The 22,106-nt window shown below is 45.9% G+C and overlaps 1 protein-coding gene across 1 annotated transcript in view; it reads left to right on the forward strand.

The window, feature by feature from the left end:
- MEI1 (meiotic double-stranded break formation protein 1) overlaps positions 1-22,106 on the forward strand; it is a 2,222,673-nt gene that overhangs the window by 1,870,778 nt on the left and 329,789 nt on the right. Inside the window, exon 27 of the mRNA XM_085599901.1 lies at positions 5,783-5,864. Coding sequence (XP_085456027.1) covers positions 5,783-5,864 — 82 coding nt within the window. The remainder of the gene's footprint in view (positions 1-5,782; positions 5,865-22,106) is intronic.

Consider the following 22,106-nt stretch of genomic DNA (forward strand, 5'->3'; position numbering starts at 1 on the left):
TGGGTGACGGACCCCTGGCCTGCGAGCTTCTGACTGGGTCTGGAGCGTGGGGACCGTCTCCATGTACTTTGCAGGGGGGCCCCTCAAGTTTTGTTACGCCACTGTCACCCAGCATCTCGGCCGCTCGTCACTTCCGCTTCCATTGGATCGGACTGAATCGGATGAAGTTCAGGCTCCCATATATGGAAAGAACCCTAGCTACCCCGGAACCATAGGGTGTGGGGGGACTACTCCTCATTGGTGACTAGTTCTATTTTTCGTGTATAGGATGGGGTAGCCAACAAAGGCCACTCACGCAGTTCTAAAAATGGGCACTCCTTAAAAAGACGATAAGCACTACATCACTGAGCTTTACACCTTACTGGGTCAGGGGGTGTCACCCGCTAAGTCTGCGTGACAAATTAGATGGGAGGCTCAGCTCGGTAGTGCACTTTCTGACACCGATTGGGAAGACATGTATTACAGAGCCTGGCATACAGCCCACAACCAGACAAGCACTGAAATGGGATACAAGATAGTGTCCTTATGGTACCTGACTCAAGCACGGCTCCAGGCTTGGAACCATGAACGCTCGAAGGAGTGCTAGAGGGGCTGTGGGGGTACAAGCATGTTACTACACTTTCTATGGCATTGTCTGAAACTAGCCAGCGACTGGGAGCTACTGGGAGTGTATGCTTAGTGATATAGACCAAGCCTTTGATACCTCAATTCCAAGGTTCTCAGCCTACACCATTCTGGGACTTCCCAATCCCCAGACATATCCGCTTCACTCTACCCTGGAGAAGAAAATGGCCCTGGTACTAGGGGCAGTCCACCAGGTGATTCTCACCCTCTGGGGCACCGGAGATCCCGGATTATTCCGCCTGGTGGACTTCTCATTGGCTCGCTACTTGGCCTGGGCAGACACAAGGGTTTTTCTGGTCTCCAGTATTTTCCCTTCTTGCTGAATTATTTTCTGGACCATTCCTAGACTTCCTGTTCCACCCTGGTGTCTGGCAAAGCCTCTGGCAAGAAGAGGAGCTTTTCATTGAACAAAGGCGCCACCTGAAGCATTGCCCAAAAGACCCCTTCTTGACACTAAGGGGTCTATTAGTATGTCGGGCGGATCCGCCCACCATACTACACCGCCCGCATGCCAATTACCCCCCGCCATATCAGTATGGCGGGGGGTACCGTGGCAGACGGGAAGACCGTCTGCCGCTTTTACGCCCGGTCGACGAGGTTTTATATGGTGGCGGTGTCTGCTAGACACTTTCATCCATTTTAGTATGCACGCGGAGAGCAGCCTTTCTGTGGCGGCGTTGCTGCCATGGAAAGGCATGTGGAGTTGGGGGGTGGGGGTGCACATGGGGGGTACCTATGGTACCCCCTGCATTTGCATGCACAATGTGGCAGGCACCACGCAGTGCCTGCCACTTTGTGCATTCAAATGCACAACATGCATTTTTACCATTGCGGCAGGTGCTGCTGAAAGCACCGCCCGCTGCAATGTTGAAAATGCGTGATGCGCCTGCCAGTGTGGCGGGCACATCCTAATCTCCCCCATGGGACTGCCGCAGGCGGTCCCGTTTTCCGTCAGGATGGCGGGCGGACAAAGTCAGCCCGCCATTCTAATGATGCCCTAAGTTACTGGGCCCTCAAATTGAATGTGTACATTTCAGCCAAATATGCCAGGGATGTACAATGCCTGTATGAGTGCCCTGAGCAGACAACAATCCTTCAATCACGAATGAGAGATTAAGAAAAAACTGTCCCTTATATGTCAGTGCTCAAGATCCTTACAGTGGAATCTTTTTGCAACTGATATAAACGTTTTTGTTTTTACTCACAGTGATGCCTGGGGTCTCATGTAGATGGCCTTTTTATAAACTGATTTGGAAAATATATGTACACCTTTCCTCCAATTCAGATGATCCCAGAGACGCGGAAAATAACGTGAGAATCGTGAGTGATGATCCTAATACCGAGTACTTCAGCCAAAGAATGCTTGTTTCTCAGAGCCATAGAAAATGCCAATGGGAACACTGATGCAGTTTAAACTGGATAGTTATCTGTCTTTCGAGAACAGGGGCTAAGTTCTCTTCAGGCAACAACAGTACCCACAACTGATGGTCTGGCTGATTTTGAATTTTTAGACCTGCCAGAAGATTATTTCAGGTAATCTGGGCTCCTTCTACTTTGCTTACTCTTGCAATGAGTTTTTGTGTCTCTATATAACATTTGCCCTATGTTCTCCATCTAGCCAGAGTTGGACGCAAATGCCCGTCTATCAGAATTTATCTGGCTGCTATCCTAGGATACTTGCTGAAACAGAATTTTCCATCTTCTTTTCCAGTCTAGTTAAAGTGTCCATGAGGTTACGCTTTTCGATCTTTTCCACCAGCAGCAAGGCTCTCTCTCTCCATCATGGAAGCTTAATACAGCGCTAACAGTTCTAATGGAAGCACTTTTTATATCATCATGTGGGCCTCCGTCCAACACCTGACTTGAAAAACAACTTTCTTCAGAGACATAATGTTCCTCTTTGCAAATTCAAGATTGTTTCATAAAAAAATATTTATTTGCTCTGAATTAAAGGACCAATATAGTAATGGTTCATAATGAATGAGAAAAACCGTACAATCAAGAAAAACAAAAGAACCACCTTGTAATGTAATAAAGTGTGAACAAATTCTTTTTTCGCTTACTAATTATTATTGGGGTGCTAGCTTGGCTCAATTGCACCTACTACCGAAAGATGCTAATTACACAAGAGAAAAACAAATGTGTATATAAACCTGAAACCATAGAGCACTATGAGCACACCCTTTGATGTTAACAATCCACTAGGGTATTGGATAAGTCAAATGATACTTAATGTCCAATGTCACATGTACAATTCTTCAGCAAATGATGTCTGTTATAACAATCTGACAGCATACAGAGTCCACAAAAATCAAAAGTTCTTCAGTTTGGTGATTTTATTCTTTTACTACATATATCCAGCATGAAATCTGCCACTATGCCAACACGTGTTTCGTCTACCCGTAGACTTTTTCAAGGCGGTTAGAGCAAAAGTCTGTTGTTGTGCGAGTTCTAATTCCGCTTATAGTTGACCTCTATTGGAAAATGCACACGCATCCACAAGCTTATAATATCGGGTGTGTCCGCATGAAAGTTGATGATGGAGTAACTAATTTCTGTCATGATCCATCCGGCGATCATTATCGGTCTGTGTGACCCAAGAGTTGGAGGATCCAAAAGAAACTCCCTGTGTTTGGAGTCAGTGCTGGTTTAAAATATGAGAAGTGACCCTGATAAGTTCCACTATCCAAGAAAGTGCATGATCCAAAGGCAACTCCCTGTGTTTGGAGTCAGAAATGGTTACGGTATGAGTGGTAACCATGATAAGTTCCACTATCGTAGAGACCGCCGAAGTGCGTTCTCCACGCCTTGACTTCGCAGAAGCAGGAAGTTTCTTTTGGATCCTCCAACTCTTGGGTCGCACAGACCGATAATGATCGCCAGATGGATCATGACAGAAGTTCATAATTAGTTACTCCATCGTCAACTTTCATGCAGACACACCCAATATTATAACCACCAGGGCTTGTCCCTGGTGGTTCAACAACTGTCAGGTTCTCTGAACACCAGGGCAGACAAACTCAGCCGCTGGTGCATGATGGATCACGAATGGCGTCTTCGCTCAGAGGTGGTGCAAGGTCTCTGTCAGCAGTGGGGAGAGCCTTGGCTAGATCGATTCGCCACCGAAGAGAACATGCAATGTCAGCAGTTCTGCGATTTGGAATTTCCAAGACAGCACTCGCTAGGTGACACTTTTCGTTGTGAGTGGAGTTGCGGTCTTCTATATGTCTTTTCGCCTATACCACTTCTGCCCAGAGTGCTGAAGAAGATCAAGCGCGACTGGACTCAAGCATTCTTGTGGCTCCGGACTGGTCATGAAGAATCTGGTATCCCAAGCTCTTGCACATGGCCATCAATCCTCCGATCAGACTGCCTCTCTGGGAGGATCTTCTGTCGCAGCAGCAGGGGACGGTTCCCCACCCGAACCTGTCCAGCCTCCACCTCCTTGCGTGGAGATTGAGCAGCGACCGTTGACAGCTTTCGAACTTCCTCTCAAACGTTATCTTGGCAGCCAGGCTTCCCTCCACCAAAACCGTATACACCTGTAGATAAAGCAAATTTGTGTCATGGTGCACAGCAAAGGCTGTGGATCCCCTTTCTGCCCCTCTTTTGGAGGTTCTCCTCTACATTCTTTCCTTGGCCCAGCAGGGCTCTGCTCTGGGCATGCTCAAGGGCTATCTTTCGGCCATTTCGGCCTTTCTTCATCTTCCAGATCAACCTTCTCTTTTCAAGTCCCCTATTGTAAATCGTTTCCTTTAGGGCATTACTCACTTGTTCCTCCTATCCCTTTTGTAATCCCCAGTGGGACTTGAACCTGGTTCTGACCTACCTCATACGCTCTCCTTTCGAGCCGCTACATAACTGTCCTCCAAGACTTTTGACACTCAAAACTGCCTTTTTGGTTGCCATCACTTCTGCTCGCAGGGTGAGTGAGCTTCAGGATCTTTCTTCCAAACCTCCTTTCCTGGCTGTTCATCCGGACAAGGTTGCCCTTCGCACTAGGCCTTCTTTCCTTCCCAAAGTGGTTACCTCTTTCCACATAGGACAGACCATCACTTTGCCCACCTTCTTCCCGCCCCCGCATCCTTCTAAAGAGGAGGAGAGGCTCCACTGTCTGGATTCAAAACGTGCACTTTCGTTCTATCTGGATTGTACAAAACAATTCCGGGTGGATGATCAGCTCTTTGTTGGCTATATGGGCGCAAGAAAGGTCGGGCTGTGCAAAATTGGACCATCTCTCGATGGGTCGTTCTTTGCATCAAAATTTGTTATTCTTTAGCGAAAAAGGAACCTCCAGTGGGGCAGCGCGCTCATTCCACCAGGGCGACGGCAGCCACTACTGCTTTGGGACGTGGAGTTCCCCTTCATGACATCTGCCAAGCAGCCACGTGGGCTTCATTGTACACATTCACCAAACATTACTGCCTTAATAGCCAAGTCCGGAGAGATGGTTTTTTTGGCTGTTCAGTTCTCCAGGACTTTCTGGTGTGAACTTAGTTCACAGACCCACCTCTATTGTTGGTATTGCTGGGGTATCTTTTCTAAGAAATCCATAACTAATTGTCTCTTTCAGATGAACAAGTTACTTACCTTCGGTAACGATATATCTGTAAGAGCCATAAATTAGTTATGGTTTCCTCACCGTCCCACCCATCCTCCCTGTTCTGCGAACTGACTTCTAGGGTAAGGGACTCCCTTTCAGGGCCCTTGTTTTGTGCACCAGTGGTCAGTGTCTTGCATGGCTCTGCGCTTCTGGCGTGGAATGTTGTGTAAAGAACGGAAGTCAGCGTGCAGGGCGGCGTCTAAGTAGATATTGCGACGTCATTCCGGCGATTACGACGCCAACGCCGAACACGGATTTTGACCGACGCCACCTACCAACACGCAGGGGTACTGCTGAAGAAAAATTCTCCGGATCCAGTCTGACGCCTGAGAGTAATTCTAAGATGAGGAATCCATAACTAATATAAGTCTCTTACAGATATAGCGTTACCGAAGGTAAGTAACTGTCTATACATTACAAGCCTTCTCAGCAGAGTAAGAAGGTTTTGTGGTGAGGCTATGATGCCATTCTGCCCGCTTGAGGGAAGTGCCAGAAATCAAGAATTGCACGAGACAGTCTGACTTTTTAAAATATATGTTTTTTACTTTATTACAGAAGGACCCTTTGCTGCAGCTAGCTGTCAGCACTTGCCTGGAGGCACTGCTTGATTTCGTGAACTCCAGAAACAAGGAAGTTGGTAAGGTATTGTTCACTGCTGATGTTCTCATTGCATGCTGGGGACTTTCTGTTGTAACGTTAGCAAAACAGCTTTACTTGCACTATGCATTGGGGTTGTAGCCTTATATGTTATGTATGTGTGTAGAGCGCATACCCAGCTACAAAGTCATGTAGCACTCTAGACGAGAAGAGATGCATGAGGTGACCAAAGAGAGGGGCAGATGTCATCACTTGCTCTCCAATAGCGAGTGATTTGATACTTACCTGCAGGGGAGATGTTCCATGGCGTGAAATACTTAAAAGCACTGCAAGGGAATTCCAGCATTTGACAACGGAAAACACTCTAGGGGTTTCTGGTGGTCAGGAGAAGGAATCATGCATTGCTTTGTATAAGATGTTTCTGCAGAGAATTTCAACTTGTGTCTTCCAAATGCTTCAGTGAAGTGCGTTTATCTCATGGCCTCACTCTCCTCCAGCTAGTGGCGTAGCAGTGATGCCACTAACCCTATATTAACCCTATATTAACAAGGAAAATTGCCCCTCTTCCTCCCTTTTACTGAAAGGCATCCTTCATTGGCATACACTGCCCCTTGTTCTAACGATAGCTATGCCTCTGCTTCTATAATCATCTCATCATTGTATGTGCTTGTATGCCCCTCCCTATTATGACAACATAATGTAAATGTGCTAGGGTACCTTCTCTTAAAATAGCCCCATTTATTTTTTAATTAAAATTGTTCCAGCAAAGTTTCCTCCACAGATTACTCTGCTGGATTACTCTGTTTTTACATTTTTTACTTAAAGTCGCGAAGGTTTCTGTAACATCGTTTTGTTTTTAATGATTTGTTTTTTTCATGGAGAGAGACGCATTAATAACAACAGTGTAGCAAGTGTATCATGGTCATGATCATTAATTGGGCAAGAAAAACGGGTCCTTCCCCCAGTTGGGTAGTAAACATTTTTTGCCATTTTAAATAGCTAGACTGGGCCCAACAGAATTGCAAAGCTTTACATAAGATCCAGATTACATTACTCCAGGCCAGATTAATTTTCCCCTCTTTTAAGGCACAGGGATATTAAGTGATTTGCCCTGGATCACAGATTGTTGAACCAACGCCTGGGCTCGAAACTGGTTACGCTTCGTCTGCGGCTCTAAATCAAAGGGAGTCGTGCTGGAGTCACCACCTAGCACAGATATCCCATCGCCAGGCACACATACACACTAAATTACACTGAATAAATGCATGCAAAAAAGTCCACACGTGAATGACTGAGACCACAGCAGTTTTGTTTGGAGAAAACTATGTTGCAGGTTTGTTTGGTACAGTAATGGGTTAACTTACGGGCGATCCAAGGGCAGATAGTGACTATGTGACCTAAGTTGGCTGCCCGCCTGATTAGCCAATGAGGACCAAGAATATACACATCTGGTGCTGAACTTGTGGGGGGATTCACCCTACTTCTGGACCCCATACTCCAGGAAAAGAACTCATGCAGAGGTGGAGCGTTGCAAGGCAAGTCCCCAGTTCCCCATGCTTACAACTGCCCTTGGGAATAACGTGGCGCGGTCGCCTTCATCCTGGGTCCCAGCTGTAATGACACCAGGGGTATTGGCATGAAGCCCCTATGGGCTCTTTCTTGTGGTTGCATTTTGCCATGACGTTCTTTGGATCGCCTGTAACTGCATCTGCAACACAGAACAAGAGAAAATAAAACATTGCAACACTTGCATTGCATTAGTAAACACACACAAGTCAATATGGGTAAGAAGTAGGGAGGGTTTTGTAGCGCTGGCTTGCCCAAAGAGGATGACCCATGCAGCCCCACGGTCTTTAAGCAGGATCCTGCCCCAGAAGTAACTTGCTCAAATGGTTTGCTATTTTTCCTCAGGCTCAATTAGTTATCCCTCAAGCCCTTAGGGGGATAAAGCAGCAGAAGGTGTGCAGCCTGGCAAGAGAAGACTTCACTAAGCTGCTGCCTGCCACATTGTCGCTCTGTGGTGGAAAAAGGTGGTGAGGTTGTCGCAGAGGTCTTGGGATGGGGGTATGTCTGTTGTACCTGTGCTGGGTTTGGCGAATTCTTTGTCCATGGCAACAAGTTCTTTGCTGATGTGTGCATTGGTGTTGATGTGTTTCTTGATGGCTACAGTCTGTTGAGGCGATGGTGTGCTCTGACGGCGGATTTAAAGGCTGCGTGGTCTGCATTTATCTTGCTGCTTCTCCATCTTTTCTCGAGCTGTCTACAGGTCTGCCTCGACTCTTGAGGGTGGAGGAGAACCAGTTGGCTTTCTTGGAGGGCTGCTTGTCTGAGGGTTTCTTGAGGTGGGCCAGTGTGTTGATGCAGTCGGATATCCAGCGGTAGAGGTTGCGTGTTGAGGTGTTGGCGCCCATGGATGTATTTGGTGGATGGGGTCTTGCTGAGGGTGGTGGTGAGCTGGTCTTCCGTGACCTTGTTCCAGCTTCTGCGAAGATTGGGTGGGCATGGTGGCGTATGGTGTATTTGGTGAAGAAGAAGTGGACACTGTGGTGGTTGGTCCAATGTAGTTCGGAGGTGCGACTGACGGAGATTCTGAAGCCCTGTGTTTTTGTACATCAAACTCTCTGTCACCTAGTTACTCCTCTGTTTTCTAAGAGAAGTGCCAGTGTTTTGTCCAAGAAAGGTTATCCCTCTCAACATGTCGATCTAAGAATCAGTTCAAGCGCTACAATGAGGCTGCATTATGACAGATTGTAATACCCACTCAGTATCACCTAACCAAGTCACATGTAACAAATAAAAGATTTATTGTCTGCTGTGCAATAACGTAATCAAAGAGTACAGACTCAAACTCTAGCCACCTAGATTTTGGTCTCTCTTGACCCTCCTATGTCCATACCTGGAGGTAGAAAGTTTTAATAAGAACAAAAGAGTTCATATCTTCCTGCACGCCCATTTGAGTTTCAATTTCGTCACATCTAAAAAAACAGATAATGGGGGGCGCTAGGTGGCGCACGAGCAAGAAGGCCGCACAAGCGTGAGGCTCCTGCAGCTCGGTCCACTAATCCGCCCAACTATCTTGCTTAGGAGGTCCAATGATATAAGCCGCTATGCTTGGTAGTTCAGCAAGACCTGGAGTTTGTGAGGCGTGAAAGCAAAGCAATTTTGATGCCCCAATCTGCTGCAACAGTGCCTCCACAAGCAGAGCGGTACGAACGGCCTGTCGTTCTTGGAACCATCTCCGGCAGCACGAGGTACGCAAGCGCCATGCTGCCCACGTGTTGCCTAGACTGTGCACCTGCATGTCGGTGTCGATATTGAAAGTAGAGGGTGAGTGAACAAACGTTTATACTGCCACATGTGTCTGTCACCCTCTGCGAGCCCAACTTCCTGAGATCTGGTGACCCGCAACTGCTCTTTGCTGCCCGTTGTGCGTTACCTCTTGTCACCGCGCACACGGCCAAACGCTTGCCAGCGCCGCCATTTGTATCAGGCTCGGATGCGATCATCTCCCTGTCCCAGCATATCGACATACAGTGACCGGTTGTGCTTGCTCCCAGTTTGGAGAACCTAACATACCGGCACAAACATTGTGACTCCAATGACACGTAACAGACAAGTTTTCCAGCCTGGCGAACACCGTATATCTCTGTGCACCATATCCTGCAATACAGTGACACACGTGGCCTGAAAACAGCCTTGCCAAGCCACACACCTACCCTTATATGCAGCAAATAGTCTGGCGCTCCCAGAATCACCTTGGCTGAAACGAGCTACGTGACTGCTGGGGGCGTCTGAGTGGAGCCTAGGCCGCTACATCATTCGGCCGTGGTCTGCGGTACCATTAAAACTAGTGTGGGAAAGATAGTGTACTGCCTCCTGACAATCGCTTCAGGATATTCTCCCCAGAACTTGCGGCCCGAAGCCGCCAATTTGCCCTTCGCTACAATCGCCGTTTCGAGACCTCTCCATGCCTTCGACCTCATTTAATGTGTTACATACTGCAACTGCCTCTTTACATCCTATTCGCTTGGCTAGCCCCCTATCCTCTTTGCAGCATACAGACTTGCAAAACTGTTGTACCTTGCTGCATTTCAGACTACCCTAAATGCTGCAGTGATTAATGCGACAGGGAAATTGCACTTGTACTGCTTGGCCGGATACAGCAACATATGGGCAACAACCACCACATCTTGCCTTCCCGACACCCCTTCACAGTGTATCCTGAAATGAGCACGACCCGCGCGGCCTGAAGAGCCCCACGTAAGCCCCTAGTCTTCCCCTGGACTAGCAGTACTGAATTTGCTTGGAGACACTAGGCTCTTAACATTTCCCCATGGATTTACAAATTGTGGCATAAACGCATACCAGCCTACATGCCCTGCATCAGTGAGCGACAGTAGTAAGGTACGCACAATGCCTATCTCATCTGCAACGCCTATCCTGTTGGGAATGTACTGATTGATACCGGTTTCAGTAATATGAACTTTTATTCACCAGAACTGGCCAGAACTGCTTCAGAGAATATATTCACTGCCTCTTTTCTGCGCAAAGAAACTAGTCATTTAAACCTCGTGGTCGGCACCATCACAGTTGATATAGAATTACTAACATGGGGAAAGCAGATACCAAACAAACCTGGCTGACCTTTGAAGGCAAAAAAATTGGCTGCACGCAGCAAGGTGACCTAGATAACGCAAGTGAAGAACGCACACAAGGGCTAACACCACCACAGGATAAAGACCTTGCAATGAGACAAAGCCTCACCTCGATAGAAGTTAAAATGGATGCCATGACCACTCTTAGGGATGCAATTGTTCACAAATTGGATGGCCATGATGAATGCATTAAAGAAACTGAACACTGCATCTCTTGAAGCGCACAGCAGAAGAAACAACATCCGAGTCATTGGCATTCCGGAAAGCACCAACACAGGCCGGATGGAGGGGTTTATTGCGCGACTGCTGCGTGGAACCATTGGCGCAGAATACTTTTCTTCTCAATTCATAGTGGAAAGAGCGCACCGTTCCCTTGGCCCCAAACCACCACCAGGAAGCACACCACGCCCTATCATCGCGCAGTTGTTAAATTACCGAGACGGTGAGGTTGCCCTTAAAACAGCACGTGAAAAACGGCAGCTTACCTTCGAGGGAGAAGCGTTCACCCTTTATCCTGACTTTACAGCAACTGTTCAGGAGGAGCGACGTAAATTTCTACCTGTTAAGCAAAAATGTATCCAGCCCACCTGCGGGTAACATATCAGGGTAAACAATGTTCCTTCACCATTACCCAGCAAGTGGAAGACTTTCTGAAACGTATCAAACGTCACAACAACTCCCGCTCTTCACAAGAACCATCATCGAGACCATCCTTCCCGATTGGAGGATAATTGAAACTTTATGCTGACCGATACGGCCATCCAGGACTTATGTGAAATGATACCCCTGCAACGACTAATGAACAAGGACATGCAGATTCGATGGATTGGGGCGTCTGAAACTTCAAACCAGATAAGTGACCTCCTAGGGCTGTATGACACTTGGCACCGAGCACCCCCGCCCTCAATGTGTTTGGCGTCGCCAATAACTCGTAACTCTGAGGGCAGGGTGTAACCGTGCATGAGCCTACGAGCCCGAGAGCGCTCCCCCTTTTTCTTGCTGCAGATAAGCATGCAGACTGTTTCTATTTTTGGGGAGGGGGAGGGAAGGTTCTTTCTGGTATGATTGGGATGCTACAGTGGGGGGAGGAGGGAAGGGGAATGTTATTGAAGCTTGACGCAGAACAAGAAGTAAGATACAAAAGTCAGCCTCAACACAGACATTCTATCCACTTTGCAGAAGTAGTACGAATTCTGCGCTACACATTATGTAACAACTCGCTTCATGACGAGTTCAGTGGCTAACCAGAACTTGCATATCCTCAAATGGAACGTTAAAGGATTAGGCGACCCACGGAAACGTAGGCAGGTTCTAGCATATTTAGACCGACACCTCGTCCAAATCGCACTGCTCCAAGAGACCCACTTAAATCCCGGGCAAGATAGTACTTTTGCACATAAATGGGCAGACCACAGAATCTTCTCCTCCTAGTCTAGAGGGATGGCCATACTCAATAAAAAAATAACTTCATTTGCCCTAGCTGGTTCAGCACAAGATCATGGGGCAGACTAGGTACTGAGTCCATCACCTTGATATGTTGCAATGGCCCCAATATTGACACCCCGGACTTCTTTGCCATGCTTTGGGGGAAAATTCTGGAAGTAGGCTTCACCCACATAATACGGGGGGGAGATTTCAATACCACTCTCAATCCCGCCATGGACAGATCTTACCCTGCACCACATGATTACAATAGATCATACAAGGTGCTACAAGACATAGTGACTGACAACAGATTATTGGAATCCTGGCGCCATGTACACCCACAAACAACTGAAGGCGCACAATACACAGCCATGCACGCATTCTGGGCTCGACTGGATTACTGGCCAATATCACGTGGCCTGGGCCCATCGATAATCGCTGCTACACATTTAGCAAGAACATATTCAGACCACTCTCCTGTATGGCTGACGCTAACTCCCCCGGGATATGGTGCTCCACGCCCTATCTGGAGATTATCACGCCTCACACTACTTGACACGGCATTCCATAGCGAATTAGAACAGGAAATCACAGATTTTTTCCAGAGAAATGTGGGGTCCGTTGATAACGTGGAAACAGTTTGGGAGGCCTTTAAGGTCACAATCCGTGGGTTCTGCATCTCAAAAAGTTCTGGAGTCCTGCGAGACATCCAAGGAACATTGAAAAAACTGGAGGCCGAGCTCAAGAGACTGGAGACTCTGGTCTCTATAGGTGCAGATGGGGGGACCCAACGCGAGTTCCATGAAAAACTTTCGGAATACACAGAAACGGCTGAACGTGAGACCAAATTTAGAGGTAAATACTGGGTGGCCCGGAAATACGGAGAGGGAGAATGCCAGGGCAGGACTCTGGCAGAGACAATACGAAAACCCCGCTTCTCTAATTACGTCTTAGAAATTGTAAGTCCTGAAGGAGAACTACGCAGAGACACTGCAGACATACTGGATGGGCCCGATCGACAGAACTAACTTAAGACTACCTAAACTTACTACCATTTTGGTATTCACAGAAGGCACTTACTCATTTTGGTATTCACAGAAGTTAGGAGTCCTAACTTTAGGACTCCTAAATGACTTCTGTGAATACCGAAAGTCTTAAAATTAGGATTTTTCTCAGTTTAGTAGTAGTATAGTTAGGACTCCTAACTTTAGGACTCCTAAATGTCTTCTGTGAATACCGAAAGTCTTAAAATTAGAATTTTTCTCAATTTAGTAATAGTAAAGTTAGGACTCCTAACTTTAGGACTCCTAAATGCCTTCTGTGAATACCGAAAGCCTTAAACTTAGGATTTTTCTCAGTTTAGTAGTAGTAAAGTTAGGAGTCCTAACTTTTGGACTCCTAAACTGAGAAAAATCCTAATTTTAAGACTTTCGGTATTCACAGAAGGCATTTAGGAGTCCTAAAGTTAGGACTCCTAATTTCTGTGAATACCGAAGTGAGTAAGTGTCTTCTGTGAATACCAAAATGAGTAAGTGCCTTCTGTGAATACGAAAATGGTAGTAAGTTTAGCTATTCTGCGCTGTATACCACGGGTATACGTGACTCTCTCAACCTAGCTATCTATCTAGAGGATGTAGCCTTGGAATGGTTGTGAAACACACAGAGAGAATTCTTGAGTGCCCCCTTTAAATTGGATGAGATACAGGAAGCTATTATTCATATGAAATCAGGTATGGCCCCCAGCCTGGGCGGACTCCCTATTGACTTCTACAAAACATACATAGATCAGTTGGTCCCCATTCTAAAAATAGTATATGAAGATGCCCTTGAGGCTGGAACACTAACGCCCTCAATGAGAGAAGCACTTATTACCTCCCTATTGAAGCCCGGGAAGCCAGCAAACCAGTGTGATTCTTATAGGCCACAATCCCTCATCAATAATGATGCTAAAATCCTTGCTAAGATCCTGGACAACAGATTAAATTTATAAATGGATAAACTAGTCCTTCCCGATCAGGCTGGGTTCATCCCAGGTTGTGCAACTACACACAATTTACGTACGTTTTTCTCCATATTACAAAATGTGGACCCCCACCTAGCGCTAATGGTGGTCTTTTTAGACACCACTAAAGCGTAGGATTCCGTTGAATGGGACTATCTACTAGGTGTACTACAACGAATGGGCTTGCCTGTACCATTTCTCTCATGGATAGGTCTACTGTACAGCTCCCAACTGCCGGAGTACTGATCAATGGGCGGATGTCTCCAGCCTTCTCCATCACTAGGGGCACTCGGCAGGGATGCCCACTCTCCCCCTGCTTTTTGCCATGGCGGTTGAACCTTTGGCAGCCAGGCTGCGGCAACACCAACAGGACAAAGCATTACGCTGTAATCTGTGCCAGATACTTATTTCCCTCTATGCTGATGATATCACTCTCTACATTAAAGATCCGCAACACAACATAAACCCACTTTAGCGAGAATTCATCATGTTTGGGAAATTATCCGGGATACACATCAATTGAGGAAAGTCACAAATATTTCCCCTCACCTCTGCGGCCACGCAGTTTCCTTTGGATTATCCACTATAGTGGTGCATCACAGAATTGCGATATTTGGGCATACGCATCACCAGGGATCAAGAGGAGCTAATGCGCCTCAACTATGGCAGGGCACTAGACCACATTATGAGCTGCGTTACACGCTGGATTTCATTGGCACTTTCCATGGCAGGGTGCACCTTATTAATTAAAATGGTAGTTTTTCCACAGCTGCTATACTTATTCCTGAATATCCCATACCACCCTGGTAGGCACTTCTTCAAAACATTACATTCAGAATTGATCAGATTAATATGGGGTGAAAACAACCACGACTGCAATGGAATATACTTATCAGACCCTACTCTCAAGGCGGATTTGATGTCCCTAACTTTGAGCTATACTATGTGTGCGCCCAGGCTCATTATGCTTACTACTGGTTCCTTACACCCAAATGTATGCCACAGGTTGCAGTGGAGTAGTGGTTGGCAGACCCTGTTCCCCTAGCAGGCATAATATATACTACTCCTTAGCCTCTAGACAAATAATCCACGTTGATCACATGTACAGCTGCTGCCTGGGGGCGCATTTGAACCTATTAAAAGCCCCAATGCTGTACTGTCCGCTACCCCCACTACTTTACAATGCCCAAATGCAACTGCTCCAAGAAACGGGGTTTAGGAAAGTCATGGAAAGGACGAAAATCACAACTTGGGGAGACTTATACCATAATAGGAAATTCAGTTCGCTGGAGCAAGTATTCCGTGAGGTTCCGTCATCTCCACTAGATGTATTCCTTTATGTACGGCTCCAACAAGCAATACGAAACAATACTCAAGCATACCCGCTGGAGCCCCGACATTAGCTCCTCCGCACATGATACTACAAGCTACCTCTCCAGGGCATATTGTTTCAACACTCTATCATACAATACATACTCAGCAGGAGACAACCGAATACCCTGCTCGTGCACACTGGGACGTAGACCTAAGCTATGAGCTCTCAGATGAACAATGGACATTTTGTTGTCTACAGACAGAAAACATATCAGCGAGTAGCAGGCTGCGCATTACACACTTTAAATTCTTACACGGATGTATGATATTACGACGCGGGTTTTTACCACGCGTGCAGTTACATCGCATGCGTTACAACGCATGCGATGTTACAACGCTATGCCATTAGAACGCAAGTCTTTACATCGACTTGCGCTAGATGGCGTGCTGACATTAAAAAAGTGTAATTTACTATTCCAACTCCAGTCCACTTAACAGTAGGGAAGGTGTTGGGATAGTAAACTACACTATTTGTAATGTTAGCACGCCATCTAGCGCAAGTCGATGTACAGACTTGCGTTCTAATGGCATAACGTTGTAACATCGCATGCGTTGTAACGCATGCGATGTAACTGCACAGCGTGGTAATAACCGTGTTGTAATGGCTGTTCCCCTTCTTACACTGGTTATATTACACGCCAGTCACAATGTACAAATATAAATTGAAAGACACCGATAGGTGTGATAGATGTGGCATGGAGGGGGCCGACTTTCTCCATTTAGCTTGGGGCTGTCCTGGTCTATATGACTATTGCAGTCAAGTCTTCGAGGCTCTAGAACAAATGACAACACTGACCTTGGCGCGCACACCTCTAGTGGCTTTATTGGGTTACACTGAACTAATAGACAAACCTTATCGTCGCTATGTTGCAATGGCACTGTTGATGGCCAAACTCCGTATTGCGTGCAGATGGGGCAGAGGGAGGGCTAAGAAATTTAAGAATTGGCTAACTGACTGTCAAGAGCATATGAATAACTATGCGGAATTGCTCCCCCTGACATCTCGACGCAAAGATATTTGGGATCCTCTGAAAGGCTACCTCATTACACATCCATTGAATGCCCCTGCCACAAACGAAGAGCTATAGCAGGTAAAGTCATATAAATCCAAGTCGCTTATAGGGCGACCGTACTGAGTATTCCAGGCCACTTGTTAGCCTTCCCCTTACCAATGCACCTACTGTGTTGTACAATGTCTGTTTTCTGATGCTTGGCTGTAGGTATTAAGTAATGTGGCAGATCGCAGATTCTCAAGTACAATTTGATGCACTCTCCACCAAATTGTTCTGCTAATGCCCTAAGGTCAAAAAGACAGTGTTACAAATAATGTCGGTTCCATCATATGTTATCAAATACTTCTGTATGGAGTGTATACAATTCAAAACTTTGCATACCTGTGTCTGTAATAATAATGGACTCTTTATTTACTGTGCTTTCTCTTTGAAAATCAATAAAAACAATAAATAAAAAAACAGATCATAGGTCAAATATATTGTCAGTAACGTGAGTGGAAACGTTCTCCTGACGGCAACACTCCACATTACTAATAACAGTCCTATTTTGGGCAATATAAGAGCAGTCTTAGATTGAGGCAATGTTTGACTGACCCAATCAAGCGCACATGTTGTAAGAAGCCTTTTTAGATTTCCATCAAGACTCAAAACATGTTAACTTGTGCTGCTAGATTCAAGGAATTAGCTTTTGAGGTTGTTTGGCCAGAAATAACTAAATTTACTCTCTTAGCGAGAAAATCTGAAAGAAAGAAAGGACTTACTTCACATGTGATCATTTCTCAAAGTAACCATCATAAAACTAAAGAATCTTTAGTAGGAGAAGCGGAACCTGTGCATTTGGGCATTGTTCAGGGTCCTCTCTCTGATGTCAAATGACAAAGAAAGAGGTCTCTTGGTCTATGTGATTTGATCCTGTCCTCTTTGACCTACGAAACCGCTGGGAATCTTAGCCACTCACCTCTTCTGAAGCAATTACTGAAGCAATGGTTGATTCTGAGGCAACTGGCCATCTCATGGACAAGAAATGGGATGAGGTTCATGACAATCAAACTATTTCTATAGAACATGCAAAAACTGTTCAAGAGGTTGATGGATAATTATTGAGCTTTGGATCCATTAAAGAGCATTCTGTACCTATTCAGCTCTTTATATGCCAACATAAGGAGTTATGTTTTTTTAATTTGATCACCTCTGCATCATCTTTGGGTATCGGGTAGTCCTTGGCTTACAGGATATAATCCTAAAATAAATTGGTCAACACGAGGCATGACTTTGAACTCTTAAGTTTTGCCCTGAAATTGCCTTACGCTTATACAGGATCGGAAAAAATGGCTACTCTATCCAGCGTCTACCTCTGAAAGACCAAGTAGTGTTCTTCTCAAAAAAAGACTAAGCTTCAGCCAAAATCATTGTTAACAGCATCCTCATCCATCTTCAAGTCTGTAGCCTTGTCATCGAGGCCCCTTGTTGACATCTTTATCAGTGACATCATATTGGAGAAAGCTGTTGATGACTACCTCATCACCGGATGACTCAACGACGACTTCAATTTCCACTCCATTGTATGGCCCTCTGTCAGTGACTGTCTCTTCAGTGGCATCTTTGCCTGCCTTGTTGGTGAATGTCATTGCCAACAAAGATGCTATCACGAGCACCATCTGTTGTGCGTTTGTCAACACCAACACAGAGACGTTTTGAGACATGAGCAAAGTAAGCTGTGGCCCAGGGCCTCACGTCTCAAGGGGTCTCCTCTTTAATCATCTACTACAGTCCTAGACTGTATGGAGTTTAATATAACTCTTTTTTTTACCTTCTTTTTTTTTGGCCAGCCCAGCTGCTCACCTATTTCTCTCCCAGCTGAGAGATAGCAAGAATTAAAGAAAAATGCAAATTAGATTCTGGTTAGATTCAGCAAGTATTTAACATGTATGCCCAAGCCAACTGCACAAGCCTTTGCCTCTATGCAATATGAGCCACTTACTGTACAATAAAGATTGGCATTGTGTGTTCCCTCTGAATGTATATATATTTTTTTGAGTGACTGCCAGATCAATGCGATCACAGGCTACTGCCACCGAACTCCAAATACCAGTCCCAAACAGCAGTGGAGTAAACAAAAGTGCTCATCAGCACCGTGTGCCTGAATAGTGCTGACAGAGAAACTACACCACAGATTGTGTGTAGAAGGCTTTGTCAGACCACTAGCCTTTCTGATTTTCTGGTGCAGTCCAGCTAGAGACTGCTTGCACCAAGGTAGGGCCCCAGGGTGGGCTAAGAGAGAAGGCCACATGTCAATGTGCAGTGCATAACAACATTAGATGTTCTCTTCTTGACTACACTGTCCATGTGGAGCCGCTGTTGTGCCGGTGCAATCCCAGCATGACAACTGACCCTGAATCCTTTTTGCTCGTACAGCAGGGACTGGAGTGCATTAAGCAAACATGCATCCTCCCTATATACAGACTTAAATTATGAGGCACTAGACATTCTTACCTTGTTCACTGTCATTGAGTCAGTGACTATGTTGCCAGTGAAGGTTACTCTCTATTAGTGGGAGGAGCTGTGGGAGGAGCTTTGTTTAGATACAGAGTGGGTTAGCGAATACCTCTTTAATACAAGATGCGCACAACAGAGTACTTTATATGCCTTTCACTGGTGAGTCTCTTGTAGGTAAGATTGCTGATGATGCCCTACAGTGTTTAAGCACAAACAGGCGTGAGTCTCTTGGAGGAAAGATTGCTGATGATGCCCCACAGTGTTTAAGCCCAAACAGACACTGAGACTGTCTGAATTTTGAGGACTCTTCAGTTTTGCTGGCCAGGTATTAACAGTACTTTTCCTACACAAGATAGTTATGCCAAGAGGACATGACTTTTCCCTCCAGCAGGCCAGTTTTCACTTCTAGTGCTTCAGTCTAACAGAAGCAAGTAGTTGGAAAAATTTTCATTTTGCTGCATTGATAGTTGGAGGTAACCATGGGCCCGTTTGTCCTATATTCTTATTTTGTTTTACTACACTCTAGAAGTTATCCAGAAATTTCCACAAGTCTCACTATTCAAAGAGAACTATCAACATATAACAGACATCTGCCAGGAAATCCTGACTGTGTTGCTCAAACAGTCGATCAGGATACTTTCCAGATACAAACAAAACAAGGTGATCTATTCTAGTTTCTCCTGGTAAGGAAGACTGGATGTTGGTACTCACTGTCAGTTGAACAAGTACCTCAAAATGCAGTCCTTTTGAATGATCACACTTAAACAATCGAAACAGCACTTCTAGAAGGTGATAGCGTTCTTAGATCTTTGAGATGCTTACTTTCATGTTGCTATCAACCTTAAGCATCGAACGTTTCCCACATTTTTAAGTGGCTGTGCAACATTACCAGTTCAGACAACTTTCTAATATCCTGAAGTAAGCACCCAAGATCTTCCTTAAGTGTCTATGACAGGTAGCAGCTCATCTAAGAAAACAAAGTCATCAGTTTTTTCGTTATTCAGATAACTTGCTTATCGAAGAAAAGTAGGCACAGCATTTTATTCAAGACATGCCTGTCAAATTTCAACAATCTGCACCTCACTCTCAATTAAGAAAAGTTGTCTGTCTCCATCCAGACATCTGCAGTTCCTGGAGATCATCTTGTGGCCCATCTGTTTTTTTAAACGCTCCCGGGAAGTCTGCTTTGTACCAAAAAAGGTAGGCCCCGTCAAAGAGCATGTCCATAAGGTATGACTGCACATCGCTGGAGAAACCCGTAGACACCAAATAGAAGTGGCAAATGACAGTGACGCTAATACCTATGGCTCAACCAATTGAATCTATGGTAGCCAGGTCACTTTGGATAGTAAACTTCACAGTGTCACAGCCATCGTGAGTGGCTTGGGTCAGTACGGGATGCATGTCTTCCGGGACCCCTGGGAGAACTTGAGCTACAGAGTCCTATAGAGCTTGGTATTGTTGGCCTTAAAGGAGGCTAGCATTGACCGTAAAGAGAACCAATCTCATGGAAGAAAATACCCTTTCCCAAAATTCTCTACCCTCCTGTACTTCTGATCTGTAAGAGTAGTCGGGAAGGAGGTTGGGTTTGTCCTGCTTGTGGAAAATTGCACTACCAGTCTCCAAGGAGAATGGTGCTGAGTCAGAAAAGCAGCCTCACTGGGGACAGGGCCATGGCACTGCACAATTTGGCAAGCCTCTAAAGGACCAGAGCAAGACATGACCCGGGCCGCTAAAATAGTTTTGGTGAAGGCCTCATTAAAGGGTAGCAAGGGGTCACTATTGGTTTGCCCTGGCTGGCGAATTTCTGTTAGCATGTTAGTTTTAACGTCCAAGGTTAGGAGCTGGAAGTTGAGAACCTTGGCCGCTCTCCACATGACCATTGCAAAGGAGGCACTTTCCTCAATGGCAGGGCCTGGAGGGGAGACTAGGCCAGTATTAGTAGAGGTGTTGCGGCCACTGGCATCTTGGAGGTCCAGTTGTCTTCATGGTTTATTATCCCCAAACTCATCTCCTGCATCATAGTCATTGTCAAAGTATGTCCTGAATAGGCAATGTAGTGTATGAGGTCTCTCGTTCGAAACCAGGATGCTGGGAAGCTCAGGTGGAGTAGGCAAGAGCTGCAGCTTGATGGACACTGAGTGTGGTCTCGGTCTAGGTTGGACGATACAAAATCGGAGAGAACAATAGGTAGTGCTTCATCCTCGGGCATCGATGGAGTTGGTATCGACATCAATGTTCCGGGGACCATTGTGGAACAAGGAGCTAGAGGGGAAGTCGGCAAAGGTCTCAGAGGGTCAAACTGGCGCCCAGGGTAAACCCGCCGGCAGTACCCTTTATGGAGAGCCTTTCGTCTCCATTGGGAAGCCCATAGGCGGACCAGAGGGAGTCAGAAGTGAGCCAAAGGGTCGGAGCATGGCTTCACTAAAATCTTGTATCTGCCTCAGTGTCACAAACGGCTTCAGAAACTCGAGTAATACTGTGACAAGTTTCTGTATTTGCTCTGACATTGACCAGTTTTGGGAGCGATATCGGGAGGCAGACTGACTTCTGGACCAGCACAGGATTGAGAAGGACATTTGGACTTGGGCTGTTCCTGACATGGGGTGTTCCGATGCTTGACGACATAGAATTTCGGCTCACTATCCTGAATGGCTTTTGGATTAATCGACTTGAAGTCACTGCAGACCTTAGAGATGTGAATCGACCCAAGACAAAACAGGCAAACCTGATGGGAATCTATCACAGACATTTGATTGCAACAGTCCCTACAAGGTTTAAACACTGTCAACTTGGATGGTGACCCTTTCCCCATACACACTGGTTTTATGCAGAAGTTTTTGAAGTAAAGTAATCTTGAAGAGACAAGAGTTACTTCGGATCTGCGTCTGTTGGTGCAGAAAGGAAGGAACTGACGTCAGCATGTGGGAGTGGTGCCTATAAAGGCTCTGCACCTTACGTCCGGAGCGGAATACGCGCGTCAGTGCAGAGCCCCACAGTACCATCTACCTGCAAGCAGAGGTACTACTCCAGAGTTTCGAGATCCAGTCTGATGCTTAGACAAATATTCAAAAGGTGAGGACTCTGTGGTTCGAAGTGTCTATCAGGAATGGTGTTTTATTTGTCACATTATCCACTTATGCTGAATTGGGAACACCACCTGAGCCAATAATATGATGTAAACTTGTGGTATGCCACAGCAAGTTTAAATGAGGGTGTGAGTGTCTGTAAAGGCACTGAGCCGGGCAAGTCATCAGGCAATTCAAGCAGGAATGCCATAGAGGAGGATGTTTATTTATATGTCAATGTGGTCGTCA

Source organism: Triturus cristatus, chromosome 4_2 (assembly GCF_964204655.1).
Source record: "Triturus cristatus chromosome 4_2, aTriCri1.1, whole genome shotgun sequence".
NCBI lineage: Eukaryota > Metazoa > Chordata > Amphibia > Caudata > Salamandridae > Triturus > Triturus cristatus.